This window comes from Alosa pseudoharengus, unplaced genomic scaffold, assembly GCF_046254945.1.
Source record: "Alosa pseudoharengus isolate Yale_2024_CS ecotype anadromous, Long Island Sound unplaced genomic scaffold, YU_APseudo_1.1 YU_APseudo_1.1_scf_10, whole genome shotgun sequence".
Lineage (NCBI taxonomy): Eukaryota > Metazoa > Chordata > Actinopteri > Clupeiformes > Clupeidae > Alosa > Alosa pseudoharengus.
The window spans coordinates 31,949,548-31,965,409 of record NW_027468565.1 but is presented as its reverse complement, the minus strand read 5'-3'; the positions used below and the strand labels follow the sequence as shown (position 1 = coordinate 31,965,409).

The following is a 15,862-nucleotide window of genomic DNA, read 5'->3' as shown; positions in this document are numbered from 1 at the left end:
CAACATAAGTGAGTTTTTTTGGCTAAAAATGTAAAAATGGCTAAACGTTAGCAATTCCACTGCTTTATTATTTTGCATAGCAACCATCATATGTACCCTAGCAACACCCAAGCAACCACCTTAATTACCCTAGCAACACCCTAGCAACCATCTTAATTACCCTAGCAACCACTTGAATAATGTCAAGCTAGCAACCACCATAGCAACCAATATGCTTACCCTAACAATCACCATAGCAACCATGTTATTTTGCATAGCAACCACCATATCTACCCTAGCAACACCATAGCAACCATTCAAATTACCCTAGCAACAACCTAGCAACCACCATAATATGACCATAGTAACCACCATAGCAACGCCATTACTGACCTGACAAACATATGTGTGTTTTTTGGCTAAAAATTGAAAAATGGCTAAATGTTAAATAGTCAAAAAAGATTTTTTTGCAGACACAATGCTTTGCGTTACAGCTAGAGGGATGAAACTTTGCTTTTAATAGTGCTGTGCAAGCAAATATCCCACTATGGACGTGCATACCATACAACAACTGATGACAGTTGATTTATTTGATGTTATAGGTTAGACACAAAAAATTACCGCAGTGTAGATTAAGCTATCGCTCATGAATGCGGAAGTAATTGTTTTTAAATAGAGGCGGTCTTGTGCGTCTCCACGTTTCACGATTGGCCAACGTCATCCCAACACCGAGAACGCGCACAGATCTGAGCTGAAAGCCTAGTTTGACAAATATATCACATAACTGCTATCGTAGTATCACTTAACATATACCCCTGAGTCAAGGTGTTGTCAAGCCTCGATATGTGGACATAGCCTAGATATGTCTAACGTGCTTCGTAGTATACCCCACCGGTGACAACCAATCAACTAAGCCCCCAAATACCCTATCCCACCCATAGTGTTATTTATTTACAAATGCACATACTGTAATTACAATTATACATAACCATATTCTACTGCTCTTCATGCTCTTATAATATTACTGTTTCTGCACTACAATGGTACTGTTACCACACTGCACATATCTGTTTATATGGTTCATACTGAATATCCAAATTTATTCTGTTTTTCTCATATGTTCTGTTAATACACTGCCCATATTTATATCTAATTTATATCACTCTAAACCACCTTCTGTAAACCAAATAGGGGGCAGCCGTGGCCCACTGGTTAGCACTCTGGACTTGTAACCGGAGGGTTGCCAGTTCGAGCCCCGACCAGTGGGCCGCGGCTGAAGTGCCCTTGAGCAAGCCACCTAACCCCTCACTGCTCCCCGAGCGCCGCCGTTGAAGCAGGCAGCTCACTGCGCCGGGATTAGTGTGTGCTTCACTTCACTGTGTTCACTGTGTGCTGTTTGTGTTTCACTAATTCACCGATTGGGTTAAATGCAGAGACCAAATTTCCCTCACGGGATCAAAAAAGTATATATACTACTATACTATACTATACTATACCAACTGCATATTACTGTCTACACAACACTATACAGTATTTCTTGTCCTGCCTATGCACCATCTGTCTATACTTTGTATATCACATTGCACTTTTGCTTTGTACAGGGTTCCCACGGGTCATAGAGTTTCTGTAATATCATGGAATTTTAGAAAGTCTATTCCAGACATGGAAAGTCAGGGAATTTTTATAATTTTGGGGGCAAAGTCATGGAATATCAGGAAATTTTTTCGTAGTAGTTTATGATGTACTAGCCAAAATGCATATATTTCCACATAGTATTGGTGTATATCTGGTTATTAGCTTTACAGCTTGCTTGAGTAGCCCAACTGTGTTAATTCAATGCCTATTTATTCATCTCCCGCTCTAAAAAAGTAAAAGACTCTTGATGCGGGTGCTCTGAAATCATTGGTCGGTATATTGTAAGTCATGGAAATTCAGGTGTTTTGTCAGGGAAAAGTCATAGAATTTTACATTTGACTTAAGAGTGGGAACCCTGTTTGTACTTTTACTCTGCACAATGACAATAAAAGTGAATCTGATCAAATGTAAATTATTATTTAGTGCCTGTAGTGCTGCTTTGTATTAGCGTACATTTGCTGTTTGTTTTATGTGTATTGGACAACCCCCTGTTTAAAGCAATCACAAACTTACATATTTTGATTGATCTTGATACACAGATGTGTGTTGTGCTGAAATAAACCCAATTTCACTTATCTTAGGTGCTGTGGGACTTTTGATGCACAAGAAATCTTAAGAAATGGCCGTTCAGAGAGCATTGTTTTGACAGATGTTGACCAACAAAAGTTCTTAAATCATACACAAACCATTAAAACATCCATATTTTGATTGAATATGATGCACAGAGGTGTGTTGTGCTGAAATAAACCCAATTTCACTTATCTTAGGTGCTGTGGGAATTTTGATGCACAAGAAATCTTCAGAAATGGCCGTTCAGAGAGCATTTTTTGACAGATGTTGACCAACAAAAGTTCTTAAATCATACACAAACCATTAAAACATCCATATTTTGATTGAATATGATACACAGAGGTGTGCTGTGCTGAAATAAACCCAATTTCACTTATCTTAGGTGCTGTGGGACTTTTGATGCACAAGAAATCTTAAGAAATGGCCGTTCAGAGAGCATTGTTTTGACAGATGTTGACCAATAAAAGTTCTTAAATCATACACAAACCATTAAAACATCCATATTTTGATTGAATATGATACACAGAGGTGTGCTGTGCTGAAATAAACCCAATTTCACTAATGTAAGGTGCTGTGGGAATTTTGATGCACAAGAAATCTTCAGAAATGGCCGTTCAGAGAGCATTTTTTGACAGATGTTGACCAACAAAAGTTATTAAATCATACACAAACCATTAAAACATCCATATTTTGATTGAATATGATACACAGAGGTGTGCTGTTCTGAAATAAACCCAATTTCACTGATCTTACCTGCCATGGCAAGTTTGATGCACCGGACATACTCAGAAACAATTGAGACACCCATATGGCCAGACAGGCCTAGGTAAGTGTCACACCCATTATTTCATGAAATGTCAACATGTGGCACATATTTTGATACAGGGAATGATAAAAAACGTGTTTGTCAAATTTGAGACCTCTAGCTGCTTGTATGTTGTCAGGAGGCGGAGCCAAAGATTGGAAAATGTAGATTTCTAGGGGGCGCTATAGAGTCTGAATGTGTGAGATGTGATTTTACGTATCTCATATATTTTATGTCATAGATAGATGTCACATGCTAAATTTAGTCTGTTTATAAGGTATGCAAGTTAGAAATGCTAACCCTAGGTTTAGATGGCCATAATTTGCATAGGTCAGACAGGCCTTGATAGGATTACACTAGTTAATTCAAGATAGTACCAACATGTGGCACGTATTTTGATACACGGGATGATAACAAACTAGTTTGTGAAATTTGGGACATCTAATGACTTGTGTGTTGCCAGGAGGCGGAGCCAAATATAGGAAATATTGGATTTCTAGGGGGTGCTATAGAGTCTGTGAATATGTGAGATGCGATTTAACTACATACTCAAATATAGCTGCTTGTGTGTTCAGGGCCGTGGGAAGTGAGTTTTGGTTGGGGGTGCTGTAGTGGGGGGGTCAAAGTAACCGTCTGCTATCTGACGCTACACTAGTAAGGTAACAAAGTTGCTGTAGCCTTGCACCGAAATCGCCGGTGAACACGAGAAATATAAAACTGTTGAACACCAACATTGATAAAACGTAATAATTATTGACGCTTCTGACATGGGTGTCAAAACAGGCTAAAGACCCTATCGCGCAGCATATTAGACAGAACACATTGACTCAAAACATATGCATAACATAGGCCTACACAACGCAATATTCATAGGCTAGCCTACATTAAATTGATCCACATATCACAAATATAGCCTACAACAAATGCTGACATCATAAACGCACAGTGTAGCCTTTAACCTAGCCTAAACTTTCAAAAAGAAGAGAAAGAACGCTCTGAGGAGGCCACTGAAACAGGCACGCAAAGACACAGATGAATGAATAAGTTCATCTACCTCGCTGAAGAGAGCTCTTGTTTGTGGATGGAGCTTACTTAATATCCATGCCACCTTTCACCGTGGTGCACCGAGTCTCCCCGATAACACTATGTATCATTTTAAGCTGAAGATTGAGGCGGCCCGTGTTCAGCTCCTTGGGAAACTCACGGTAATATTCAGCTAGCCTACTTAATATGGCATATTGTCGTACCATAAAGCTAGCGTCATAGGATATCTCCCTCAGGTTTTAACGTACAAATTTGGTTCAAAGACCGTTCCGTAGATCTTCCAAGGCTTTACCGTACTATCCGTTTTTCATTTTTGAGAAGTTTATACTTTTTGAGATATTTGTAATTAAAAGTGTATTTTTCCCCCATAGACTTGAATGGGGGCTGTGATGTCATAATAGAGCCAGCTGCGCTCGTTAAGTAGTTCTCAGAGCAGTTCCCAGGCTAATTAGAACACTGGCACAGGTGTCACCTGTGAGGAATTCAACTGTCTCAGCTTCTAAGCATACAATCTAGCTCTACCTGAACTACACATCCTGTTAAAGTGTTTCCTGTGTGTCAAAATAAAAATCCCAGCCATATCTCATGCATTCAGCATTATATCTCCAGAACGGCTTGACGTAAATGCTTCAAATTTGGTACGAGTGTTTTTATGGACTCAAAGATGAAGTGAGTTGAAGTTGGAGGTTGGGGCGGGGGAAATTAACTTTCCCGTGATATTAAAGCGCATTTTTTTATGCTTTTTCTCACAAATGATTTTTAATTTTTTTCTAATTCATTTTTGTTGCTTGAGGTGGGTTCTGCTGATATATTAAGAACACTTACACTACACATTTGGATACCAGGACCCCTGACCTTAAATTGTGGAACTGAAAGTAAATTTGCGCTGAGCCCAGCCCATTCTTTGGACCATTCGCGCAATGCAACCTAGCCGCGAGCACACCGCATGCCGCTTCCTGTCATCAGTATAGGCGCGTATGGCGATTTGATTAAGGAAATAGGCCTGATAACTTTATCGTTATGACTTCCTACTTATTTTGCACAGCCGAACTCTATAATGTTTTAGCTTTCGTAGCATATTTGTAATTCATACTGTCAGTTTCATACTGTAGGACAAGTGTGTAACTCCGTAGCCTAGAGCAATGGAGACCATTTCAGGAGAAGTCAGTCCAACAGCTGCCTCGGTGGATAGCACTGAATTTAAGTTGCTCCAGGCATACTGCACCAGGCGGAAAAAGAAGAGTTCTAAAAGAAGAAGCGCTTTGAACGAGTCACTGGTCACTTCACTGAGGTTACCCCACCTCACTTCTCAACTCAAGTCAAACCAGAAAGCTGTAGGATCGAGTGGTGGTTTAAGACGTGTTGCCCAGGGACTAGGTGAGTAGCCTATATACGGCCAATTGCATTACGCTATAAAGGTTCTGCTACAGGCCTACTATTTCTCAATAATAAGTCCTCTAAATCTGTTGTCTTAACTTTTCATTAGTCTTTAGTCTTTCATGGTGCATTCATTTACTTCTAAATCGTGGGTTATAAAAGTTGGGTCCAGAGGTCTTCACAAAGAGGAACTTGACTAAAAATAGAGGGAAACATGACAGGACAAGAAAAAATAATCTGCACTTTTCTGACCTTTTAGCCCCACCGGATGAGTTGGGCAGTGTTGCTGACAAGCTTACCCAGATCGCCGACAATGTAGACCTCGTCCCTGATGTAGTAGTGACTGATAGTAGCGATGGTAGGTCTAATTCTGATGCCACCTAGATATAATTTAATGAATGAAATGGGCAGTGACCTGCATTAAAGGGAATATGTTGACTTTAATTTCCTCTTTCACATATTCTTATTGTACATGACTGTCACTAGGTATTTCGTCTAATGCAGATTTTATCCAGAGACTTGTTGAACTCCTGAGGGAAGCTGGGGATGAACTGGATGGAAAGGTAAAAAACGTAGCGTCGCACAATGCTCAACTCACACTAACCTCGAGTAGCCTGATTTCCACCTCAGCCAATTTAAGTGTGTTGATGTGGCTTTTGTATTGTAGGCTACTATGCCTGATGTATTTATGTCAGCATTGTGTGATGTTAGTATAGCTTTTTATAGAATGTACCAGAAAGCATACTGTAGATCTTGTGTAGGCTAAACAAATATGGCCTCCTTATATTCACCTTAATTCCCCACAAAAAGTGCAACATCTAGGTAAAGATACTCTTTTGTTTGACTAAAGACGTCTTTGGTGTCTTGTCTTCTTTGATATGATAGTGTATTAAGTCCATTCTTTTAATGATTTCATCAAACCATTCTATAATACAATTGTGTTATAGATAAATGTTACTGTACCAGAGTAAACCTATCCTCCTGCCAGGCTGATTTTCCACTCTCTCTGCCCCCTTTCTCCCCAGCTTAAAAAGAACCCAGAGCTGGTCAAACAGCTCCAAGGCTCCTTCTCTTACAGCTTATTTGAGAAGGTAACCAAGACTTTCTTGGACTGCGTTGTCCCCTCCTGGGCTGGTAGTACACATGGCACCCAGCAGGCCCAGATAGCCATGACCTTTGAGGTGACTAGCAGGCTCTCGACTCTGGATGTGCAGCCCATGAACCGAATTATGGGCTTCGGAGCCCATTTCCTGCAGCAGAACTTCTCTGGATGGGTGCAGAAGTATGGAGGCTGGGTAAGTAGTGGACAGACCAGATCTAAAGGCTTTGTTCGACTGACTCTAGGAGGCAATATAAATGTATTCTTTAAAATCCTTCACATGCACTCACATTAATTTTATTATTTATTTACTTGTCTTAATACAACCATATAAACTACATCTTAAATTCTCTTAATATGTACTATTTTCATCCATCCCTATGCAGTATGAACTATGTAGTACCCTTAATGAGTCCATAATTGACGCCATAATTTGAAAACAGATTTCCTAATCTAATTCTAATTTGGCAAGTTGGCATATTTATGCCTTAATTCATACACACACACACACACACAGACACAGATAGACATGAACCTGATCTGTTTGTGTTTGTGTTTCCCCCAGGAGAAAGCCTTTGATGGGCAGGACGATGAAGATGAGGTCCAGTGAGTCACACAGATTTCTATACTTCCTTTCTCTCTAATGTCAGGAAAGCCTGGACAAGGGACCACAGTTGTGCCATAAGTTGACATTACTACCTCTCTCCTGAAATGTCCATAACCAAGAGATTTCATTTTGAATGCAATTCGTAAATTCATTTGATCAGTTAGTTCACTAACACCAGAGAATGACAAAATATTTCAGATCCAGTACTATATTCACAATACACCCAAGACTGAATGTTAGATCAGACAGCAGCTTTTTGAACGTGTTAACACATATGATCATCACATTTTATCTTAAATACGTATCATTCACATGTACCATTTCATTCTACCAACTTTCAGAATGTAGAGTGCAGATATGATCCAGTGATGTACTATTAAGATGAAAACACAGTTTTCTATTTTTTAAACTGATCTTAGTATATTCTTTGATACTTCACAACATATATTTTTATAATGACCTTTTTGGAAAATGTGAATACAATAATAATTCTGCTGCAATGGACCGACGTTTGTTGGTGAAAGGGAATTAAAAGGAAATACAGTCTTTAAAAACATCCCATTGTAGATTTACAATATATAATGCTACAGCAGTGGACAGTGTTAGAGCAGTTATTCAGATGCTAACACTTTCAGATGTTAACACTTTATTCACTGTATATATGACATGTGTATAGGTCTTGATCACAGTGACTTTGAGAAACATGCTGAGGACACAACATGCCAGGACAAGCCAGTCAATGACTCCACTGTATGAATTCCATTAATTGATTGTTGATTATACTGTATTTACTCTTTTAATACTGTTTTTTTTGTTGTTATTGATGTTTTTGTTTCTTTTTTATGTTTGTTTTTGACTCTGCTGTCATGTGGCAGCAAAACATGAATATAAATGTGAAGAGCTTTTTTGAATATTAAGAGCTCATACACGTTCAGGAAATTGTATGCTATAGTAAGCGTCCTTAAATAAAGTGTTGATGATTACAATGTTTTCATAAGAAGAAAACCAGCATTGTATGGACCCTTTCAACAAGGTAAACAAAAACAATGCTTGAACATTCTATTTGGGCCCCAATCTACTTCCTCTGCATTAAGATAACATATGGAATGTTAAAAAGCAAGTCTTGTGGGGCCAACTATGATGCTAATAATGGAACTCTCTTGAAAGGGTCTATAAGAGGGCTCTGCAATGACTCATTGCCACTGGCCTCACACTGAAATGGCTGGGTCTGTGTTGCCGAATAAAACCTTAGGTCTTATGACACTTGACTTTCCGAATCTGAAGCTGCACTATTCCTTGTCTATACTGCAATAAACTATGAAAGTAGGAAGAGATTTATAGCAGCACAACAGAAAATTGGCAGTGAAATACATTTGAAGGCATTTTGCAATCACACAATTTACAACTAGAGCCAACTGAAAACTGACAAAGTGCTGGCCGTTTCCATGGGAGTGATGCAAACAAGACTATATGCCCAGGTATCTGTTCATCTTGCCCAGAGCATCGCACACTGTAGTGAGGTCGCTACGCAAGTCCTGCACCACATTTTCAATGCTTCTGGTGTCCTTTAGGAGGTCAACACTCTGAGTGTAGGGGTTGTAGTACACTGAGAACGGCCTCTTGATTGTTTTGGCGAAATCCCTGAGAAAAGAAGGTTAAGTATGGGTTACGAAGGGTTATGAATTCTTCAGCAGCTGCTCCTTAACTATCTGCACATCTCTCACGGTCTAGTCTTCAGAATCACAGTGAAGAATTATAGGGGGCCCTTAAGTATATATATTACCTCATTTTTTCTTTGGCCTCCTCAAAACTCTCCGAGACAAAATAAACGTCCTGGAAGGTGGTGATGAGGCACTCCTGATTGCAAGTGGTCCTGGGCTCAAATGTCTTCACTGTGGCCTTGTCAGAGAGTGCATGCTTGACAGCAAACAGAAACAGCATTACTCAGTAACTCCTTGAACCAGGGAACACATTAAGATTCAAATTCAATCTGCTGTGTTGCTACAAATGTGTGATAAAAGTGTGTGCGTGTGCATTTATGTGTGCATATATAATGCTCATATATATTGTTAATATTCATATTCATACGTAGGAAGATTACCCTCAGCTCTCCAATGGAAGAGAGCAGCCCTGCTCCATATGCTCTCAGTTGCCCTTCTTGTTTACACAGGCCAAACTCAATGGTGAAGAAATAACACTGGGAGATGCATAGAAGGACATGAAATTATAAAAATGTCATGCCACGGAGAGTGGACAAGCACACAGGAGGCTCAGCTCCACACATCAAACAATGAGATTGTAAATGCCACTGCCAATAGCTGTGACCTTTTTAGCGCCTTTCTCATTTCTTCACATTATGCTAAATAGCTGCCACTCAAAGATAATCAGACACATCAGCTCAGCACACATGTACTACCACAACATGGACCTCTCCGTCTCCATCTCCCTCATCCTCACGATACAGAGCTGGAGGGAGATGATGAATGTCTGAGAGACGTGCCACTCACCGTGGCGAGTTTCTGCACATCCTCGTCCGTTGCTCCCAGGGAAGCCAGTCCGATCTCCTGGGAGAACTGGGCAAACTTTGGGTCGGCCAGCAGGGGAACGTGACCCAGTAACTCGTGGCAAGTGTCCCTGTGGGAGATGGGAACGTTGGGAACATGGGAAAAGACTGGCAGGCACAACACAATAAAATAGAACTACATAATTGTATTAGGGCTCTATCTTGGCGATCTAAAACGCAGCGCAAAGTGTATTCTTATCACGACGCAAAGCTTATTCCTATCTTACACTCAAATTTTTTGCCATACGATTCACTTCGCCATGCGCTTTATTAAACAATGCGCCCAGGGGTGTGGCAATTAACGACATAAGGTGTGGTCTGGCGCATGATCTAAAAATCGCTATCTTACACCATCTAAAAAGCATTATGCCACTGACCAAGAAAAACCTGGGGTTGGTTTCCCGAAGCCTTCTTAACCCTACGTAGTTCGTAACCTCTAACTTATCTCTATCATAACATTTTCACGCATTTCCCGAAATGTACTTTGCTACGATTTTCTTTCGTACATCGTTCATTGGTAAGAGTGGTCTGGAGCACTCTTAGCTGCACCTTAGCAATGTTTCGGCTCTCGACGCTAGTCGCCGCCACTGTAGCCTACAGCAATCTTTAAAAATCTCTGTTGCGCATACAACTTGTATGGTACAATATCACTGTTTTGGTTCGCCAATGATTTTATGTAAGTAGGCTAATTAAGAAAATAGTTTCTGGAACTATCTTCTACAATGTTTAATGGGGGATTGCTTTTATGTTTAATGTTAACCAATGGCACAAAATACTGAATTAAATGAGGTTGCTGGTCAATCAGCTGTGATGAAAACAAAACAATGAAATACTATTATTCAAATAAGTTCTTCATATGGAGTGATGAAGGACGGCGTAACGGGTAAAGGTGTTAGGGGGTTATAGCAGCTGGTCATGCCGATAGATTGCCGTTCGCTTCCCCCTACAGACCTTGTGAAAACTTTGTTAATTAAGGGTAGATCATTTTGTAAGAAGACTCTTAAGGGACAGTTCAGGAACCACGACTATAAAGGTAAACAACTTCGTAGCTCGCTAAGAGTGAATGTTACTGGGAAACCGGCCCCTGGTATATAGCGAAAGGCGCATATGAAGCACAGCTGAAGACGCACTGTCATGAGATGTAGGCCTAAGCAGCAACTCTTCTGCAGGATAAATGTTCTTAGGTTTTTTATTCAGTCATTCGAACATTATTGGGGTAAGTGTTGCTTTTTTCAGTATATGTTTTCGATGGTAACACATCGTCAGTCAATAGTGAAAGTAATTAACTGTGTATAACTGTTTTGTCGTTGACTATGAGACCACAGTGAAGTTAGTTTCACTTTGCCAATGACTTCAAATAATATGGTCTTGCGTGCAAGGCCACTGACTATCAAAACGCGCTGCCTGTTTGAAGTTGCGCTGCTTGCTGTTAAAGGGAATGATGACAGATGTAATTTTCATTGGTTTAAAGGATATTACGCCCAAAACACACCCATGACTGATTTAGAAACATAAGAACCGCCTTTTTGTGCCAAGTGTCCAACGTTTGAAAACAAAACCACCCTGAATGTGGACTGGACAAACCCCTAAATCTAAATGTATTTAAACTATTCGCCAGTGACCATGCGTTTTAGATCGCCAAGATAGAGCCCAGTGTATGGGGCAGAGCTACAGGCTATGCAAAATACTAAATATTTCAAATAACATTCACTGATGTTAGGCATCTTAACTAATATTACAGGGCTCCTTCTAAAGTATCTGAGTTCAACTCATTTGTACCACACGTGTTGTATTAGTCTTTTCTTCTTAAAAGATGCCATATTCTTTCCTTCAGATGTTTGTGTTTACCAAGAAAATGGGAAGCGTGGTTTGTATGTCTGAGTATATTTGTGTGTGTGTGTGTATGTGTGTGTGTGCGTGTGTGTGTGACACCTTCCATGAAGTGAGATAGTGTATGTATGTATGTGCCAGACTATTTTATTGTATTATTATTTTATTTTATTATTTGTCTGTGATGTGTGTGTCTGAGTATGGGTGTGAGTGTGTGACCTCCCTAGGTGAGATTGTGTGTGTATGTCTGTGCGTGTGTGTATGTATGTCTGTGTGCATAGATGTGTGTTTTGTATGTGTGTGTGTGACCTTCCAGTAGGTGACATTGTGTGTGTGTGTATATGTATGTATGTGTGTGTGTGTGTGTGTGTGTGTGTGTGTGTACGTGTGTGTATGTGTGTTTGACCTTCCAGTAGGTGACACTGTGTGTGTGTGTGCGTGTGTGTGTGTGCGTGCGTGTATATGTATATGTGTGTATGTGAGTGAGACGTTCCAGCAGGTGAGTTTGGGTGTGTACTCAGTACTCACGGCTCTGGTGTGTATAGCGGGTCGGTGCTGTGACGTACATACTGGGTGCAGTTGAACACACGGTAGGCTAGGCCAGCCAGAAAGTCACGCGGAGACAGATACCCAGCCACTGGACGCACGGTGAACCCTGACCTATCTGGAAAGGTCATAGGTCGCATTTAGTCAAAGGAACAAGGAAACATATTATTTTTTGAAAAACCTTGAATATACTTAATTTAAAAAAATAAATCAAATTGCAGAATTGTGAACTGGCTGAGAGGAGAATGATAATAAGACTCAGAATTAGAAATAGAGTTGAATGAATGGAATCATGGCCACTAACAAGAACATTAATGAATATTCAACTGCATTAAATTTCAGGGTTCAATTGGACAAACCTAATTGTGATGGAATAACTATCTCCTTGTTTGTACAAAAGTTTCTTTTTGTTTACTGCCACTTAATATTTCATTCAGCATGTCTGGAGTGCATTACTGCTTTTTAGGCCAGTGTTTCACACCACTGGTAGTCACACATATTCTCATTCAAATAAAGATGTTTACAGCTGTGTTTAGTACCTCTGAGAAACAGAGACACATCCTCCAGCTGGGGGATGTTGTCTTCGCGGTACCCACAATGCTTTGTGAGCAATGGGAGGTTTTTCAAGTACTCTCGGCAGGCGTGGCTGGGGTAGAGCTTGGTGAGCTCACGGAATACCACCCCCCAAGTCTTGACCTCCTCTTCTGTGTACTCTATGCGAGGTATTGGTTGCCCACTAACAAAGAAATACATACAGTCGGTCGTCATTGCATAGGCGGATACAGTGGCTGGATGCAGAATCAACCAGTTTTACAAATGAACTTTTTTACAGCATTCACAGTGTAATAACTGAGTCAGTTATTGCATTGTGTATAATGCAAAAAAGCTCAATTGAAGAAATGATGAAGTATGACTAATAATGCAATTTTAAATGAATGGGATGTAGATACTTCACTAACAATTTGTAATTCATTGCAACCTCCACAAAGTATTTCCTCCTCTGACGATACACATTGTCTTTGAAGCCCTTTAGAACACAAGGAAACAAAAGAGTAGGCCTACTGCAAATTATAATTTCAATTTCAAATCATAGAATCAATGTTGAGAGCATAATACAGTTTAAAGTTCTTTTTTTACACTGCACCAAGCTATGACAAATCTTATGACTGGTTTGATGTGATGAAATCACTCATGAGCCACATCATTATTTTTAATTAAAGTTTTAGGCTAATGATATGAAAGTGTTTGTATGAAAACCACACCCACGGGATGGTCAGCGTCGAGCTCGGAGCCGTACATCAGTACTCGGTGGGAGCACTGGTCCAGCTCAGAAATCTTCTGAGGAAACCAGGGAACTCCTTCCCCATCTGGTAAGCTCCCCAGAACACACACACAATCCTCACAGTCTAGGATAGAATTGAAAGTTTACTAAAAATCGAGCAAAATAAAATTGTTAAGACCCTTGACCTCAGCATCGAACACATTGTCTCAATCCATGTACAACAACACGAATTGCGATCCTCAGAATCGCAGACACCAGAATTTGAACAACAGGTTACAGGGTAAAGACATTTTACTTAAAGCACCAGATTTCCTCAGTGAATAGATGAGGCAGTGTAAAGCACGCACCTCCGTCCTCAGACCACACATGCTGAGGTGTGTTATAGGACACGATATTGACGTGGTCTTTGAGGTACTGCACCAGCTCGTTAAATTCCTTCTTGGTGCAGTTGAACTCAGCATAGATCTCCACCTCTGTGGGCACGCGCTTGCATCTGCGGGACTCGATATGGACCAGGTTGACATGTTTCTCCTTCAGCAAGGAAACACAAACACACCGTAGTACAGTACAGTAGGTGTTAATTAAGAGAGTAATACTACTGTCCAGTAATACAATAGAAAGTCCTGATATGTCTGTAATCCTAACACCTTCAAGATCCTAACAAGAAAGTGCATGATTATGAGGTATTAAGAACCTAATACTACTTAAGCTTATGTAACATATAAAGCTAGGACTTGGACTAATTATTGTCTTAGACATAGATATCGGACAAAAATAGAATGGTAGAGACTTCATTAACTCTGGGATTTGGAGACATAGTGATAGCCTATAAATTCCTACTCGACAACAACCATCTAAATGCGACACCATATCCACTTACCTGGAAAAGACGCAAAGCCCTCACCAAGCAGCCCACTTCATTTTTCACAGAGAATATGAGAGCAGTCTTCCCTGGGTCATGGGGTGCACTATTGCCTTCTTTATCAGGTTTTTCATCTATTCTGCCAAAGGAGTTTCTACGAGCCTATCAGGAGGCAAAGGATGACACAATTCAAGCACTTAAGGAGTGGCATTGAAGTCATCTGATCTTATGCATGTGGGTTGAGCAGGATATTGATGGATTACAATGTATTATTCACAGGGGTGAACTCTTATGAATACAAATCAGGGATTATGCACCTACTCACAAGAGCTACACAATTATATTACACCAGGATTTAGCATAGTGAGCTATTTGTTGACAAAAAATTATCTGTTTACTAATTTTAGATGTGGAAGTCTGATCTTCACAGAGCAAAGTAAAAAAAAAAAGATCAAATAAACAATACTCCACCTGTGTTCACCTCTGCTATAGATACTAAGATATTTCACAACATAATTACCTTTGCATCCTATTCCAAATTGCAACATTAGAAGCAATTAAAAAAGCCCAAATGTCCAAAAAACAGACACAACACAATATATACATAAAGCAACAACTATCTGACATCTGAATTCACCTACAGATGTACTGAGTTCTTCACAACAACATAATGTGCAACATCTCTTTGCCTTTGCTTTATCTATGACTGCAAAGCCAGCATTTCTCTGTTTATTCATGTTGTGTTAATTCCTCTAAAAGTTCTTGTTGTTGTTGTTTTACTCACCATCATTTTGAACCCTTCTCTCACTAGGTTGCCCCCGGTGTGCAGCTGCTGGTCAAACATGGCCGAGTCCAGAGAGAGGCCCCTACGGGCCCAGTACTTGCTGGAGAACATCATCATGGCTGGCTGCATCCTCGGCACAGGCTGAAGCCCCTTCCTGGTCAGCTGGCCTTTGGGGGACGCCATCGGGGAGACACTTAGGGACACACACACACAGAAGATTCACACGCACCTCACACTGGAGCTGAAGGCGGAAAAGCTAAGACACCCTTGGTGAGTACAGAGCCCTGTTTATATAGCATGATGGATGGATGTGATAAGCTGCATATCCGCTCTCTCTCTCTCTCTCTCTTTCTCTCCCAATCTCTCAGAAGCCCCCATAATCTCTTTCTCTCAGCACCCCCACCCTTCTCTCTCTCTATCTCTCACACACACTTTCTCACTCTATCTCTCTCTGTTTTCTGAGGAAGCACATCCTCTTAGGGTGGGTGGGGTGGACGTACTCATCCCAGCCCAACTTATTTTGGAAGCATGGACACGCTCAGCCCCCTAATCAGCCCTGCTGAAGATGGATGACCCTCTTCACCTTAATCACAAAGCTACTTGGTGACACAGTAACAATGACCTGCTCTACAGTACTTATGCTGTCTTAAGGTATGTCCAGAGCTAGCTGTGCATATGTGCACTAATTACCATGTCATAGTTCAGACTTCATAACATGGTAATGAAAGTAAAGCTACATGGACAGTAGTCTGGTATTTCAAATCAAGAGTGGTAATCTGGGGTGTAAATAAACAAAGAATACTGAAAATGTAAAAGTTTTTTTTTTTTGACTATTCAGACATGAATATTGCATGATCCTAACTTTTAGGTATTTTGTGG

At 40.4% G+C, this 15,862-nt stretch overlaps 2 protein-coding genes across 3 annotated transcripts; one reads left to right on the top strand and one right to left on the bottom strand.

Moving 5' to 3' along the window:
• Window positions 1–4,929: 4,929 nt before the first annotated feature.
• LOC143105995 (uncharacterized) lies at window positions 4,930–8,104 on the top strand. Of its 2 annotated transcripts, none has more exons than XM_076270163.1 (6): window positions 4,930–5,410; window positions 5,670–5,768; window positions 5,915–5,973; window positions 6,436–6,705; window positions 7,075–7,115; window positions 7,793–8,104. In XM_076270163.1, the coding sequence occupies exons 1-6, from the start codon at window positions 5,176–5,178 to the stop codon at window positions 7,797–7,799; spliced, it is 711 nt and encodes a 236-aa protein (XP_076126278.1). In that variant the 5' UTR covers window positions 4,930–5,175; the 3' UTR covers window positions 7,800–8,104. The 2 variants fall into 2 exon arrangements, with proteins under 2 accessions (XP_076126278.1, XP_076126270.1); XM_076270155.1 differs by having other exon boundaries at window positions 4,933–5,410; window positions 5,897–5,973.
• Window positions 8,105–8,198: 94 nt separating this feature from the next.
• tph2 (tryptophan hydroxylase 2 (tryptophan 5-monooxygenase)) lies at window positions 8,199–15,293 on the bottom strand. The gene is made up of 11 exons (XM_076270175.1): window positions 15,008–15,293; window positions 14,218–14,361; window positions 13,685–13,868; window positions 13,322–13,461; window positions 13,015–13,082; window positions 12,595–12,791; window positions 12,038–12,173; window positions 9,624–9,750; window positions 9,218–9,313; window positions 8,900–9,033; window positions 8,199–8,757 (listed from the first exon to the last, which is right to left on the bottom strand). Exons 1-11 carry the CDS (start codon window positions 15,164–15,166, stop codon window positions 8,583–8,585), a joined length of 1,560 nt encoding a protein of 519 aa, XP_076126290.1. The 5' UTR covers window positions 15,167–15,293; the 3' UTR covers window positions 8,199–8,582.
• Window positions 15,294–15,862: the final 569 nt, after the last annotated feature.

Excerpts from the sequence above, each read along its gene's own strand:
- tph2 (XM_076270175.1), bottom strand. The coding sequence starts at position 15,166 with ATGGCGTCCCCCAAAGGCCAGCTGACCAGGAAGGGGCTTCAGCCTGTG. Across the intron at positions 13,869-14,217 it reads GGGCTTTGCGTCTTTTCCAG|GAGAAACATGTCAACCTGGT; the intron begins GTAAGTGGATAT and ends TCCTTGCTGAAG. Across the intron at positions 12,792-13,014 it reads GTTGCAATGAATTACAAATT|TGGGCAACCAATACCTCGCA; the intron begins GTTAGTGAAGTA and ends TTTCTTTGTTAG.
- LOC143105995 (XM_076270155.1), top strand. The coding sequence starts at position 5,176 with ATGGAGACCATTTCAGGAGAAGTCAGTCCAACAGCTGCCTCGGTGGAT. Across the intron at positions 5,411-5,669 it reads ACGTGTTGCCCAGGGACTAG|CCCCACCGGATGAGTTGGGC; the intron begins GTGAGTAGCCTA and ends CTGACCTTTTAG. Across the intron at positions 6,706-7,074 it reads TGCAGAAGTATGGAGGCTGG|GAGAAAGCCTTTGATGGGCA; the intron begins GTAAGTAGTGGA and ends TGTTTCCCCCAG.